This window comes from Parus major, chromosome 28 (assembly GCF_001522545.3).
Source record: "Parus major isolate Abel chromosome 28, Parus_major1.1, whole genome shotgun sequence".
Taxonomy (NCBI): Eukaryota; Metazoa; Chordata; class Aves; order Passeriformes; family Paridae; genus Parus; species Parus major.
The window spans coordinates 4572203-4588711 of record NC_031797.1 but is presented as its reverse complement, the minus strand read 5'-3'; the positions used below and the strand labels follow the sequence as shown (position 1 = coordinate 4588711).

The window sequence follows — 16509 nt, the reverse complement described above, 5'->3', positions numbered from 1 at the left end:
CACAGCTCAAACACGGAATAAACAACGGAATATTCATAACTGGGATCCCCAAGGACCCACTGCAAGTCCTGAAAATGGGAGTGGAAAAAAACAAACCAAAAATCAACAGCTTTAGGGTCAGTTCTTTGCCTTTGGTTACAGGGGAGACCTGAAAGAGCAACAAGAGAGTTTCCATATTCACCAAATCTGCAGGAACTTCACTTATTCCACCTTCTGAAGGCTTTTCCCAGCCTCACCTCTCCTTTCCCATAAGTTAATGGCTTTATTAACTATAAGCATATGGAAAAATACTGTAAGGAAATGCACAATTAAGCTTTTTTTCCAGCTTTAAACCCCAACATTCTTCCTTTCCTTATTATTTTATTATCTGCAACTCTAATTTGGAGCCTGTGGTAAAATATGTGACCACACCAGGAGCCCTGTCCCATCAATTCTAACTCCAAGACTGATGGGGGGATTTGTGGCTATTGAATGTACAACCATTATCTTATTTGCAATATTTTTTAACATAAAAACACAAATAAGTCTCTATAAAATAACAGTCAAATAAAATTACTGTCTCCTTGAAGTCATAAAATCAAATGATTTATGGAAAAGTGCAGACTGATTCAACTTCCACCTTCAGCAACAGTTTTGTGAGGATATTTCCCTCAATTCCCAACTATTAACACTGAACTGAACCTCAGCAGTTCCATCACACAGGAAAGGTTAATGGAAAATAAGCCTTTTCCTCATGCAGAAATAGCCACCAAAATTACAGATTTTAAGTGGCACCTCTGTTTTCAGGGGAAAAACCCTTCACATTCAGATGAAATCAGCTGGTAATTTAATAATGGAAATTTATCCATCACAAAACCCAACGTGCTCAAAACTGAAATTCTTCCAGACCAAAATATTTGGTTTTCTACCTGCTTTTCCATAACAATGAAGCCTGAAAACAAGTTCCTGGGAGAGAGGGGTGGTTCTGTGCAAAGGCAGCAGGGGAACCCTGGCTGTCACAGGAACACAGCACCCACCCTGCACCTTCCCCTGCACATCCCCAGGGTCCCAGCTTCTGGGAGAAACAAAGATAAAATCAATGGATTGATCACAGAATAATCAATGCTTCTGAGCAGCAGCAATCCACCTCGTTCCCATGTTACAGATGGGATCCAGGAAAAAACCAGTTTGGGGCTCCAGCTTCCTTCTCCTTCCACTCAGCCAGTCCCAGTATGTTCCTGAAAGATGGATGGCTGAATTCTGTGAGTGAGGGGCTCAGCTTTGAGGAGAAGGAGAAAAAACTGCAAAAAGTCCAAAGCTGCATAGCTTGTGTTTAATGGCTGGTGGGAAAGATGAGCCTTGACCCCCCGTTTGCAGAGTAATTACCAGCATCAACAACAAACCAGTTCATTAGGAAACCACTGGAAACCCCTCCCAGAGCTTCACAAACAGAACAATTAGGGAAGATTTCCATGGACTCCCCCTGTCCCTGGCTGCAGGGCTGGATTCCTCCCTGCCTGCTCCCAAAAAGCTCCCTGAGGTTCCTGGGGTGCAGGAGAGGGGCCAGGGGGAGCCAGGGACACCCCAGTGCCCCTCACACCCAGAATTTTTGGGTGACAGAAATGCTCTGGGTCCCGTCCCAGCCTCAACAAACAGAACAACCCATCCCAGCAGCCAGAGGGAACTGGTGGCACCCATCACCCCCAGGGACACTGGGATCCAGAAATGCCACCAAATCCAGGCATTGATTCCCTGAGTTCTTCCTTCATTAACAAAAATCCTGCCAAGAACCTCCCAGCCAGAACTTCAGGAGAGGAGCTCAGAAAGGAGCTGATAAAACAAAGCTTCCAGGCAGTTCCAGAGAACAACCACCCCCTCTCCACCTCAGCACAAAACAGAACTGTCAAAGTTCCTTTTTCTTGCACAGAACCAAGAGCAGGGCACGAGGGGTGCTTACAAATAATACAAGAAAATAAGTATGAAGAAAGGTGGAAGAATTTGTACAAGAGCAACTTTGAATCTGTCTGACGAAAATAAACCATGGAAATGTTATTCCATAATAGATTTCTTTAATGTATTCTAAGCTTAAAAGGTCTAATTAGAGTAAAAGAGCAATTTTGAACGTCTGACAAAAATAAACTATGGCAATGCTATTTCATAATAGATTTTTTTATGTGTTCCAAGCTTAAAAGGTCTAATTAGAGTCAGTTGAGGCATAGACACAAAGTAATGCAAAAATACAATTCTGCTTTGCCTTATTTTTGGGACCAATTTTGCAGTATTACCAAACAGGTTTCTGCAAAAACCTCACAAGTTTTATTTTCTTGGGAAATACAGACATATTGAAGGGAAAATGTGAATAGTAAGAACAAAGCTTCAATTTTACCTGAAAAATTATATGCCAGACAACGTTAAATCACAGATATTCCAAGTAGAAATTTGAGATTATTTCTGTATTATTCATACAGCACAGAAAAAATGAGTGAGCAGAAGGTCTGGAAGCAACAAACCAGGTAAGGGATCCTAGGCTGGGATCCAAAAGGTCCCTTGTCTTGGCAGAGCAGGAAAATGCAGAGGGAGGGGTTTTCTTTGTGTCCCCCTCCCCAGCCTGGATGAGGTGAAGGCTGATAATTCCAGAGCCCACAGTGCAGGATTTGGCCAGGAAGGGCAGCCTGACCCCGTTTGATGCTGGGAGAGAGAATTCCAGCAGCTTCTCTGGAGTCAACAGGAGATAAAGGGAGGAATGGAAGTGGCAGCCAGCAGGAACCCAGACCTTCTCCAGCAGTGGCTGCACTTAACTCAAAGTGCAGAAATTGCTCCCTCCTATCCACTTATTTTCAGTCCTGTTTGCCAAAGAAACAGAAATCTGGGCTGGGATTTGAATTTCTGCTGAAACTCTGAATAGCAGGAGGCTCACAGACCACCTCAGCTACAGGAGGGCACTTTCCTGAAACCCCTGGTTTAAAAGGGTTGTTTGGGCAAAGACAGCTGTTAAAATCCTCTGGTGGGGGCATGCAAGGGTTTTCAGAAACAAAAAACCAGGAATGCAGGCAGGAACTGCAGGCTCATAGTGCAAAATAAAAAGAAATTAAAAAAAAAAAAAAAAAAGATGGTAAGGAAAGAAAATTATAATTTCCTGCCTTTCACTCAGCAGCTTTTTTCAACAACCAAACCAAAAAAAAATATGACAAATGGAAGACAAATTACTGAGGAACTCCAAGTACAGAGAACAAAGGGAAATATTTCTCCTGAATTTCTAAGCTCTGCCTATGCAGGCAAACACTAACTGTAGTACAGACAAATAAACCCATCCCTCCTCAGCTGTAGCACTGGATCAGGAATGCTGCAGTCCAAAGCAAATATTTGGATTACAGCTGACTCTGAAACATTGTGCCAGGATCTCCAACGCTGTGGAGACCCCTCAGAACTCCCCTCTGGGGGTCTCTGTGTGCCCCGGGCCAGTGACACCCACTGCAAACAGGGCAGCACCTCCCCAGGAGCACAGCTCTGCAAAGGGGCTGAATCCCCACTGGGGAAGAGCTGCTGGCAGCACAGGGATTGTCCCTGGCAGCCCCAGGAGCTGGAGCTCTCCCCCATCCCTGAACAAGGCTCAGCTTTCCCCAGGACCAAGAGGAAAGCGGAGCCCGGGCTCAAGGTCACCTTGGCTGGGAGGGAGCTGCAGCACGAGGCTCCTCCAGGACAGATGGAGACATTTACATCAGCAATAAATGGCAGAACAGTTAAAAGCTGTTATTTCCTGCACTTCTGGGCACGGTGTCCAGCTGGAGGGGAGACATCCCCTCCCAGTGGGGCAGCACCACGGCATTAATGCCACCAAGGAGGAGGTCAGACCTTCCTCTGAGTCTGACACTTGCTGAGAGCACAGAGAGCCAGCCCTGAAGAATTCTGCACATCATGAAAGACAACGTGGAATTTGTCTGTCACAAACCCCCCTCAGCACTGGGGCTGGAGGAGCAATTAAAAGGAGGATCAGAAAATCAGACCCAAGGGACAAAAGCACCTGTGCTAACTAAAAACCCAAGGAGAGAAAGACTCCAAAACCTCACACCACGTTCTCACAAAGCTTTGAACCCGACAGGACAGCTTAGATTATTCACTTGGTATTCAACAAACCAGTTTCCATTGGAACTTTTAAGGATCTGTCCATCCTGGTTACTAATTTATAGACACAAGTGGATTTACCCACTGCTAGTTTCCCACACTACTCTGCAGCCATTGCTACTTTTTTTTGCTAATGCTGACACTTGTTCCACAACTGGAGCAGGACTGGTGTCTCAGAAGCTGATCTTTACACTCCAGGCTGGTTATTCTGTGTTTTTTACAGCCCAGGCAGGGTCTCTGTGGGCTGCAGAACATTGCACCCATCTGGCAGGCAATTAGCACAGCTCTGCTCTCCAGGTGAACCCTCACCTTCCTCCCTTGCACTGCACCACTGACACAGCTCTCAGCAGAACCCAATCCTCCTCCTCAGGATGATGTCCAGGAGAACATTACAACCAGCTAATTATCAACCTTCCCTTGTCCCCATTCTCCTGAGTGCTGGCAGGACAAGGAAAGGAGGGAATCACTCTCAGGGTCACTGCAGGAAGAGCAGGAGCCTGCAGAGCCTTGCCCACACTTCCCAAAAACTTTTAGAAATGAGTATATGGTAAGGAAAAAACCCCAAACCTGCCTGCATGTGAGCAAGGATAATCTGATTGTGCATGGGAGCATATAAATCAATAAAGCCATTTTTTAAATACAGGAAAGCTGCAGTAGTTAACTAAAAAGTGCAGGCAGCTCCAGTGCCCACCCTCAGCTCTTCACTCCTTAGGTCCCTGCTTAACCTCAAGTGAGATTTGAAGAAAGCTTTGGGCTCAGGGTGTAACAAACTCCCCCCTCAGCTGGGACCCCCAGTCAGGCATCCCAGGGTTAATTAACACGTGCTTTAGAGCAATATTAACCAGGAAGCTCAGAACAGACAAGTGCCATGGAGTGCAATGGGAATAAATTGGGCATCTCCTTCCACACTTCCACTTTGTGTCCCCAGATCTGCTCCGAGCTCTGCTGCTGCTTGTTCAGTAATTTCACGCTACGCTGCTTAACAATGTAAGCATGGAGGCTCCATCTAAAACTGCACTTCCCAAATGTCACTTGTTTGTGAACACATGGCTGAACCCAAAATTGCTTTTAATATTCGAGTGGTGCCTGCTGGCTCTGTTGTAGTTAAGGGTCTGTCTGAATTTCCATGATAAACCCCATTTTCTGGGGTGGAATACCATGACCACTCACTACACATAAACCTGCTTTACAAGGTCACAGCAGACAAACACCATTTTTTACATTTTTAAACCAAGGCTGCTTGGCTATTTTTGCATTTCAGACACCTGACACTGATTTGAGGCCTCTTACAGTTTAAGGTTGTTCTTACCATCCCTTTAACAAATGCAAATGTCTGACCCATCCCTGGCAGTGTCCAAGGCCAGGCTGGACAGGGCTTGGACCAACCTGGGGTGGTGGAAGGTGTCCCTGCCCATGGCAAAGCTTCCCAGACTCTACTGAACGAGCTTTGCTGCAGTTATTCTGCAGACTTCATGCCAGGAGAGCAGGAGTGCTGTCACAAACCAAAGCACACCGGGAATCTGCCCTAATGAGAAATAACCACACAAACATAACTCTCCAAACTTAACTGAGTGCACAGATTGGAGGAATTTGGGTATTCTCAGAGCGTTATTACCAAAGTGTTATTAAAGCTTAGAAGTATTTCCAGCTTATTCCTTCCCCTCCAGTGTGTACCTAATGAGTTGTGCTCAGTTACATCAGTCACTTTATTCACCGTGAAACACACCCTGGATGCAGCAGAAAACCCATTCCGACTTAGCAACCCCAAAACAAGCTGTGCACAAGGTGAATGCAACACTGGAGGAAGGCATTCCTACACCCTGAGAGTAAAACAAACGCTCAAGAGGCAGGAGGAGCAGGCAGAGCCCAGGGCTCTGTGCCCCAGCTCTCACACCTGTGTTGCCATCTTGCCGTAGTCGATCCAGCGCAGCGTGGCGAAGTTGGTGGACTCGGCGCAGTTGAAGCCGTGATTGAAGCCAGCGTGGTAACCATAAGGAAATGTGATCATAAACTCCCCAGCTTCCTGGGTGATCTGAAAAACAAAGGCAGAAGGAGGAGACACCCCACAGGTCACTTCGTGCAGCAGCTGGAGAACAGAGACCCATTAAGAAACCCCACTGATTAAATCTCTTTCCACTGCAGCAGCCATTGCCAGCTCTTGGCTGAGCCTGGAACATTCCTGGTGAGCTGCAGGAATCCTCAAGAATTTCTCTTAAGGGAAAAGCTCAGAACAGCAGATGGAAGGGCATGATCTGAACTGTTTACACCTGCAGGCTCCAGCTACAGAAGGGTTTCAGGCTCCAACTTTCCAAGAAACCAATGAATCTTTGATGTGACCACTTTGGCTCATGGCAGTTCCAAACCTTCATCCCCACACCCATGCCAGGGCAGCCTAGAGCCCTGGATTTCCCTTTAACATCCCCTCTGCATGGCAGGGTCCTTCTGAAGCACCTCCTGCCCTCCCTGTATTTATTTCCCCACTCACATTTATCAGCCTCACTCACACCTGCTCACCCAAAATTCAAACACCCTAAAGCTCACAGCCCATCTTTTGTCTGCCTGGGGAAGTGCCCAGAGCAGCTGGGGCTGCCCCTGGATCCTGCAAGTGAAGCAGCCAGGGACAGTGGCAGTGTCCCTGCCATGGCTTTAAGGTCCCTTTCAACATGAACCATCCTGTGACTCAACTTTAATAAAAATAAAACAACAATAAGCATTACAGACATTATTAACAAGAACTGAACTCTACATAGCACAGCTGGAACCAGAGGCAAATCAATCTCAATGCTTCTAAAAAAGCCCTCTTTTTATATCTTGTGCAGAAAAACCATTGGGAAAAAAAAGAAGTTGAATTGTTAAGAGCATGGCCTGAACCACAGGAGCAACTCCCAGCCCAGCTGCCCCTCGTGCAGCAGCTCCTCCCCTCCACGGGGTATGGAAGAGGCAAAGCTTGACCTTCCCTGTCTTTCCAAGCCAGCAGTGCTGACAGAGCTCTCAGAGCTGTCACAGGCCAAGAATTCCAGCTGGATTCCTTCCCACAGCCATCTCTCACAGCTCTGAGCCCACACAGGCTCCAGGGACTGCACTTCCAAACACAAGGATGGGGCCAAATGCAAAATGTAAACAGACACAAGTTCAAACATCTCCCCCTCAGCTGGGCCAACATCTCAGCTCACTGATGGCATTAATTTAGCAAAGAGGGAATAAAAGCTGCTGTGATACACAGGGGGCTCCTGCAGGATCCCAGGAGGAGGTGCTCAAGTCCAGCCTGGATCCATCCCCTCCACACCCCCCAGCAGTGCCACTGCTGCCTCCAGAGATGAACAGATCATGTTTCTGTCAGTGAAAGCACATCCCGGTGTCTCCATCTCAAGCCCACATCATCCATGGCACTGCTGTCAACATTATCCCACAATAAATTAGAAAACACTCCAGATGATGGATAGGCCATGCAGAAAAGTAATAACTATTGAAGGAAAGCCAGCACAAACTGCCACTCATGAAGAAAGCCCCAAATTTACTGACTTCTGCAAGCTCTTGAGGAATAAATGGAGAAATCAATAGGAGATTACAGAAATACACATTTTTAATTATTAAAAAGCCCTGGTATTGATCTGTTTCTTTTTTTCCAGAACAGCATTATAGAGATTTATAAATGCTGCCTATTTCAACTTCATTGAAATCCGCCAAGAATTCAGATGCAGGGATCCTATCTCTGTTCCTGAGGAAAAGTGGCACTTGTTCCCTGTTTGTGAATGACAGTGATCCTCCTCCAACAGCCACCGTTTCAGGACAGGGCTTGGAGCAGCCTGGGACCGTGGAAGGTTTCCCTGCCCATGGCAGGGTGGGGCTGTCTGGGATTTAAGGTCCCTTCCCACTCCACAGTTCCATGGATCCAGTTTGGAGCAGGTCTCTGACACTTCCCACATGCACAGGCAGCTCTGGGAGCACCCAGCAGCAGCCTGAGTGATTCTGCACAGATACAAATCCCTGTCCCCACACTCGGCTGAGGAGATTTACTTCTTGCCACAAGACTTTAAGAATAAGCACATTAAAACGATCATACCAAATAAACATGACCCCTCTTTTCAAATCAGGGCTTAAGAGCTGCAGGGATCCTTCCAGGCTTAGAGCAGCACCAACACAACAGGGAACCAGCACAGCCAGCTCCTCTTTGGGTCATGCTGGATCCACGAGCCAACAAAGCAGTGTTTCCAAATCTCCAGTGGGTTTTGCTGCACCTGATGAGCCACAACACCCTCATTAGCTCAGCCCTCTCTACCTGAGAGGCTCCTGAATTGCCAGAGCTTGTTCAGTGCCAGCTCCTCCTGCCTGCAGTGTCAAACCCCAGAGCCTCCTTGCTGCAGGCAGGCACTCAGTGTAACACTGCCCTTGGAAAGGAAGGCAGCTCCCCCCAGGCTGCAGCCTCTCCTGCACCCTGCACCTACCCTGTCAAAGGGAATGCCATACTTCTTCAGGATGGAGGGAGAAATGAGGGTCATCTTGTGCCGGAGGAAAGCGTCACATCCCTGAGAGCTTCCTGGGAAAAATCCTGTGGAGACATTCAGAGCAGGAGCATCACTACAGGACTGTTCTTGGGAAAACAATCAAACTGTTAAACTCCAGATCATCCTGCCCTACATACCACTACCTAAAGGGAAAAAATGTTGATTTTCAGTGAAAGGGAAGGAAATATCTCCATCCCAGGCAGTGGCACGAGGGACACGTTCACACTGGTCACCAACGAGTGGCAGAGGCAGCAGCACCTCAACACCATTAAGTGGTAAATTCTACCCAAGGTCCACACTGAGTTATTAAAACAGATCACAAATAATAACAAAAATGAAAGAGTGGTAAACACAGACCAAACCCCTGAGTGGCAGCTCAGCCAGTGTCACCTGGTTTTCCCCAGGATTGTGACTTTCCCTCCAAGTGGCAGATTCCACAACAGGTTTTGTGTTTAGAGGGACTCAGACCCATCACAGTTCAGGAAAACAAATAACCCAAGCTCTGGAACCAAAAGTAATTGATGAGACATAATGGAAGGGGTTTCAGAAAGTCAAAAGGATTACTGGATTCCAGGTTTTCTTATATTTTTGTACTAAAAGCATTTCAATTAAAATTATGACTGTCTGCTACCCAGTCTGTCGTCCCTCTCTGCAGTTCCTCTTTTTAATGCACAGTTTAAGTGGCTCTCATTAAAGCCACTAATAAAGAAGCACATTTTAAGTGATTAGCACCAATAACATGGCAACACATTAACATTCTCTCCATGGGCTCCATGGCTCTCCCAGTGAGCCCATTTACAGCTCAGCTATTCATTTTCCATATTAATTGCACACTCATTTCTCCATAGTAAACTTCTCCCCACTGATGCACAGGACAGGGGAATGGCCAGGCAGCAATTCTGGCTCTTTGCAGAGTTAAATCATCACTCACCCAGCTTCCAGAGACAGGAAACTAAAATAAAGACCAGATCATTGATGATTTGCTCCTGGTTTTGCAGCACAAACCATCTCCGTGCCTCAAAACTGATCAGCCGTAAAAATTAGTTACAAACAGCAAGAAACTTATTATTGCTCCTGTCAGACTTGGAGTGGTATTTCAGAGTCTGCAGAGCACAAGTCATCTGATTGATTGACTTCTTATAAAAATTACTTTTTTCATCTATTAAAACCTGGCAAATGACTGAGCTGTAGCTTTGAAATGCAACATTTCTGAGCAGTCATTTCCAGAGTTATTGGGATTTAGGGATCATGGAGCTCAGTGCCCAGGAAAACAGCAGCACCAAGCCCCAGGACACTCATCCCCAGTTATTCTGCATTTTCCCCACACAACCAGTTGCTCCCCCTGACACCCTGGAGCATGCTCAGCAGGAAAAGGCAGTACAGGAATTTGCCTCTTTTCTGAGAAATCACCATTAAAACTTCTTTTCTTTTGCATCAAAGTCTTCCAGATTTCCCTGCCTGCTCCTACCTTCACCACCAGATTTAAACCATTCCAGTTGCCTCACTGGAGATGAACCATGGAGATTTGGAGTTAATTATTCTGGGCCAGCAGCTTTTTTTAGCTGGGCAGCTCCTTGAACATTTGCAAGTGAACAAAAATAGAAACAACACCAACAAATTAAAACACAACCACTCCTGCAGCCAGACATCTTCCCTGAAGCTTGAGAGGTGGGAGTTTGCCACAGCTCCAAGTAACTCTGCCTTCCCCCACCTCCATTTTCCTTTTCTTTTTCCCTCCCTTTCTTTGTTTTGGGGTTTTTTTTTTCTTTTTAAGATGGACTTTAAAAAATAGAGGATGAAGCTAAAATAAAAGGAAAAACAGGAAATACAGAATGTATTTATAGGGTGAAGGAGCAATGGGTACAAATTGGAAGAGGGGAAGTTTAGGGTCAGTATCAGCCAGAAAATGTCTGTTGTGAGGGTGGTGAGACACTGGAACAGGTTGTGGCTGCCCCATCCCTGGGAGCTTCCCTGGTCCAGGGGAAGGTGCCATGGAAGGATTTTTAGGGTCCTTTCCAACCCAAACCCTTGTGGATTAAACCCATTGCCCAGACATGAGGGTTTGGCCTCAAAACTCAAGGTTTTTTTCATGGAATTTAGTTGAGGTGACGCCGTGGCAGGAGTCCAAGGGAGGAGGGAAGGGTGGGAAGGAAAATCCCTGCCAGGTTCTGTGGCTGAGCAGGAGCAGCAGGACCCAGCCCCAGGACAGAGCTCACCTTTGGCCAGGCGTTCCAGCCTCTTGCCGTGCTCTGGGGGAATGGCATACCTGCAGGAGGAAACAGAAATCAAACATCAGCTCTCAGTGCAGGAACAGGGAAAGGAAAAGGCTGGAACAAGTGGGGTGATCACCCCCAGCACAGCACACAAGGGCTGGCAATAAAACCAAAACTCTCTGTGGCTGAGAGACATCAGTAACACACAATCCAAGGGAAAAAAACAGCATTTACTACAAGTCCTTAGACATGTTACATGAAGTGTGTGATTTCCCTGCCACCTTCTCAAACAGCATCACCAGATCTCACAAGGTAGAAGGAAAATGGAGAAGACAAAGTGATACAGCACTGGAAACCTCAGGAATGTCTGAGTGCAGGGAACAGCAGGTGTGTTCTCCATGGGGAAAAACATCTGCAGAATAAAACTGTGCTAAACATTAATAAGCAAGAGACTGATGGGCTGAAAAGGTGTGAAGGAGGGTCTGTGTGCTTTGGAAAAGAATAAACCTTCTGTGTAAACAGCTTTCATTTGTTCAAAAAAGTAAATATTCTTCAGCACAGCTCGAGGAGTCATGGCTCAATCCTTCTGTCCCTGCTGGATTTCAGTGTCTGATGTGAAAAAATGGAATTAAAGTATTCAACAATTTTCTTGATGAGATGACCCTGAAAATGCAGGGTCTGCTGATGAAAACATCATTAAAAGGTGTAGAGAACAATTTCTTACAGTAGGGGTCAACAAAGTGCAAAAGAATTTGATTGGAATTTTTTTTTTTAGTGCAAATTATTGAACATAATTCTGGAAAAACAATCCACTGTCCCACAGGTCTGAGACACAGGGCTGGGTGTGCCCAGCACGTACAAACACCAGGGAAGCTTCAAGGGCTTTTTCTTCCCAAAAGCTGTCAGTTCTCTCAGTGCTCTGAGGTTCTCAGGAGCAAAGCCCAGGTGACAGAGATTTATGTGTTCAGGTTATAAGAGGGGAACTGAATACCAGGATCCATTTAAATGTGTTTAACATGATGACACACAATAATATTGCCAATGGAAATCTGTAAATCGTTGGTTACATTCTGCAGCAAATTAAATACGGCTCTCCCCCATTTTTGTGACAGAGAATTCTGAGAATTTACATTTGTGGCAATGGCATTTATTGCCAGCTATAACTTCTCTTCAAAGTGAATAATAAAAGATACATTATTTTTGCTATTTCCAATAAAGATGCCAAAGCCACCCTGTCTCCTACCCCAGGCTGGGGTCAGGATTTGCAGAGGGGACTCAACAGCAGGTGCTGGGCTGGGGGCTCCCAATGCCCCTGGTTCTGGGGGATTGCAGCCAAATTCTGCATTTTCAAGGGTCAAAGCAGGGCTGGGGAGAAGCAGCTGCAAGGACCAAGCTGTGCCAGGAAATCCAGCACACCTGGGCTGGCCTGGAGGGGATGACAGCACACAAACCTCACCAGGGGCCTGCAGGGTTTAGGCACTAAGCTGATTTCAAATGATGGCTTCAAAAAAATTTAAGGCCAAATACCATGTAGCACCTAATCTTGTCCAATAATAAATGCAGCTATGGACTCACAACATCCCCTGACCAAAGTTTGACAGTGCCTTAAATTGCATAATTATCAAACAATTCAATTTCATTTGTCTGGGACAAAGCTAGTGGCTTTTATTTTACAAAGACCATTCATCACTTACATAAATGTGATAAAACTAATCCCGATCCAAAGCTCCTTTGTGGGATTAATGTCCCTTAAAACAGGGAAATGAGACATTCCATTCCTTCTGGGAAAAATGCTGAAGGATTGGGAAAGAACTAATTTATGGCTACAAGGCTGCTGATGATTAATGTAATATCCCCAGTCTACAATGCAACCTTCACTTAATTAGTGCCTGTAATTGGGAGTTGTAAAGATAAGATTAATTGAATCTGGAGGATGTTAAAAGTTTAATACATTGGAACATGGTTATTGTGTTATCTGAAACTGCAGCCTGCAAAAAGCCAAGCGAGGCTTTAGAGAACAGCCCATGGAGAGACAAAGAAAAAAGAATTGCTTGGATAGAAACCAGCCAGAGAGGAGGAATTTCCAGCTTATAAAAAAGAACTATATGTAATAGTATACAAATCAAAATACCCCAGCACAGAATGGTAATAGCTGACTCCAATTTTAGAAATTAACTTTTTTCTTTGGGCCAGCCTTTAGGAAGCAGAGCCTACACATCCCTCTGCATTTATTCTTAGGAATTCAAAATATTAACTGCAGAAGAGAATTAAAAGTAGGTCAAATTCTGATTTAAGTTATGCTCACAGATCTGACTGATTTCCATGAAGACAGGCAATAAAGACAGAATTTGGGCTGCTATTTAAAACCAGCAAGAGAAACAGGAGGCACAGACTGAGCTCCCTCCACACACAAAATGATTGATTCCAAGGCAGAACAAGCAGGGAAAGATGAAAAGTTCTGCAGCCCAAGGGGCAGTGGCTGAGCAGTGAACAGGCAGGAAGGGCTGGCTCTGGGTGCCACCACTGCCACCAACCCTGCTCGTGTGAGGAGGGACAGCAGTTCTGGTGTCCTCGCTTTGTCACCATCCCTGGGGCTCAGCCCAGCTGCAAAACCTCAATTCCACAGGCAACACACAGGTCTGGGCACAGCAAAAAATATCCAAGAATTTCCTTTTCTACAGACAGGACTTCAAGAGCCCCCAGTGCTGAACACTGAGCTGGATCTGTCCCCAGGCAAAGGGACATTCGTGGCCACAGAGCAAACCCACAGCTGCAAAAAGAGAAATCAAACTCCCAGGGAACTGGGCTTGGAAACCACCCTCCAGTCTGTGCTCCAAAACTTGCACAGGGTGATCAAGACAAAGGGCCAGGCTTCACCAAAACCACTCAGCAGTTTGGGGATTACAGCAGGAAAAATGTGCTGCTGCTCTGCCAGGGAACACAGGATTTACACAACAGGGAAAAAAAACCAGCTCAAGATACAAAAAGTTATAGTTTGTGACTCAAATGTCATCTTACCCCCAAGTCAACAACCTGAAAGTAATATACTGAGCCTTTTAAATTACCTTTTTCTACTTTCCACCAAAACAACAGAAAATCCCTGAAGTGGATCAAGTGCTACTTGTACACATCTAGAACTTGCTGTTCTGTGGGAATGACTCTCAGCTTCCAAATTTATTTCATGAAACCTAATTCCAGCATTTCTGATCTCTACTTCCATTTTCTGAGTTCCTGAGTCAGGATCACAGGTCCAAAAGGGTTTGCCCCAAAGCTATAAATGTGTTAGAGAATGATCTTCCTGGAGTGGTGGCTTGCTTTTGCTAATATGGACTCATGGAATCCCGAAGTGTTTTGGGTTGGAAGAGATCCTAAATATCCATTTCCACCCCTGCCATGGCAGGGACAGCTCCCCCTGTCCCAGGAGCTCCAGCCCTGTCCAGCCTGGCCCTGGGCACTGCAGGGATCCAGGGACAGCCCCAGCTGCTCTGGACACCTCTGCCAGGACCTGTCCCCCTCCCAGGCAGGAATTCCTTCCCAAAATGAGTTTAACTGGACAGCTCCCTCTCTACCCTTAACACAAAAGAGAGGTCTGTCCTGTTTGCCATCATAGGATATCATTAATAGAGTAATTTTCTTGGTGTTTTGTTTATTCCCCTGGAATGGGGCTTGATGGATGTGGATAATTATCAGACTATAAAAGCCAGCAAATGTGCTATTTTCTATCGCTCTAAATCATCAAACAAATAAAGTGTGAAACAGCATTTCTGAATACAATTTTCCCCTCTAATGGCTTAGAATTATTATCAGGAACAATGAGAATAAATAAGCAAATGTCTTGTGAATTAAGAATTAAACAAGTGTGTCAGTAAAAAGGAGCACTCAGGCCATCCTGGGATGCAGGGACCCCTCTGGAGGCCACCAAGGAATGATGTAACAAGGAATTCATTTGGGCAGCTCCTGGTGCTCCTCAGGGACCCCCCAGTCCCAGGCTCTCCCCTCACTGCTGCTTCTCAAAGGGAGTCAGCTCAGTTTTGGCTCCAAAGAACTAAAACTTCATCCAAGCAAAGGCCTGCTCACAGCTGTCTTCTGGTTATTTGAGAGGAACTTTTCTCACCTGAAGCCATCCCTGCCTTTGGCAGAGGACCAGACCATGGTCCCTCCACCCAACACCCCTCAAAGCTTCCAAGACCTTTTCCCACTCCAGCTGTCCCTCCCAGAGTTGTTGAGTTACACCTTGTTCCACACCTCATTTCCACCCTCCTGCACCAACACAGAGCAATTAAACAGTGATTATTTCACCAAATCCCACTCCCCACTCTCTGGAGTCTGGGCTCCAGGGGCAGGTTCAACCACGAGACTGGAAATGCCATCCAGAGCTGTTCCTGGGAGAAGGTAAGAAACTCAATTTCACAGTGTCTGCACAAGGTCTGCCCAAGCAGGCCCCACACAGTTTAACACACCATAATTATGGAATAAGGAACAGAAACAGAACGGGAGCAGCACATTTAAAACGCCCAGGCCAACGTGTCAAGCTGGGGTGAGTTATCTGTCTTCAAAGCAGATTTAATTGTGCCAAGAACAGTGACCCTTTAAGATTCAAATGCCAACCTGCTCTCAGCCACGACAGGCAGAATGAAAAGCTGCTATTCCAGCCTCTGTAAGGCAAAGGGTGCCCATAAACCCAGAATCTGAACCCTGACCTTCAACATCTTTAGCCCCCATGACAGCAGCAAAGCCTCCAAAGAAAAGCCCCTGCTCCATCAGGAATATTTATCAGCCAGCAGAACCATTAAGAACAGCATTAGCACAGGCTGGCACCTCCTGCAAGGTTCAGATCCTGCTCCTGAGGCCTCATTTTTCTACAAGGTAAAACATTAAACAACATCTCCTCAGTGTGTCAGAGCAAAGCTCAGGGTAAAAGTGGGCAGAACACGAGAAGCTCCCAGAATATCCTGAGCTGGAAGGGACCCACAGGGATCAGAGTCCAACTCCTGCTGCCCAACACTATTTTTAAGCTGTTTTGCCTGTATGAGGAAAGAAAAAAGATATTTCAACAAGAAGAACTGGTTGTTCCTTTGTTGGTAGTACTGTCACCCCTGCCCTCCTCCATAATTAACCTCCCTTCATCCCTCTCTCCCAACAATTCGTTAAAATACTGAAATCAACTCCCTTTCTTCTCCTCATCAAACCTGAGGCTGGCCCACACTGAATGGGATGGAAATCTCCTGTTTCCCTTCTCAACATCCTGGTTAGGAAAGGAGAATCTCTGGCCTCCCTCTCCTCTCCTGCTGCCTCCTTCCATCAGGAATGCAAACACTGCCTGGAGATAAAATCACAGGGATCAGAGAGCTCCTAAAGGAAAGAACCTTTATCAAGGGCCTGAGGTTTTATCTTGAATGGATCACAGGACAATGGGAGATGGAATTCAGTATCTTTAACCAGCAGTGTCAATGATTTCAAATAATGACATTTTCATTGAAATACACCCAGGGTGAGAGATAAACACGAGGCCAGGGAGTATCAACTCCAAAAGCTGTAATTAGGAGCAAATAGGTATTGACAGGACCAAAACCCACCTGCCTCCCACAGCTGCTCAGTGCAACCCCTGGGGAACCTGCACAGAGAGAAAATCAGGGCAAACCTGCTCAGGAAGGGCCTGAGCACCACCCAACACGGCCAGCACCCACCCA

The 16509-nt window shown here is 46.1% G+C and overlaps 1 protein-coding gene across 6 annotated transcripts in view; it reads right to left on the bottom strand.

Moving 5' to 3' along the window:
- The window catches only part of KDM4B (lysine demethylase 4B), a 66029-nt gene that overhangs the window by 30274 nt on the left and 19246 nt on the right, over positions 1-16509 (bottom strand). For all 6 annotated transcript variants that reach the window (XM_033520103.1, XM_019009113.2, XM_015651598.2 and 3 more), the window contains exons 5-7: positions 10823-10872; positions 8547-8650; positions 5996-6133 (exon numbers count right to left, since the gene is read on the bottom strand). In XM_033520103.1, coding sequence (XP_033375994.1) covers positions 5996-6133; positions 8547-8650; positions 10823-10872 — 292 coding nt within the window. The remainder of the gene's footprint in view (positions 1-5995; positions 6134-8546; positions 8651-10822; positions 10873-16509) is intronic.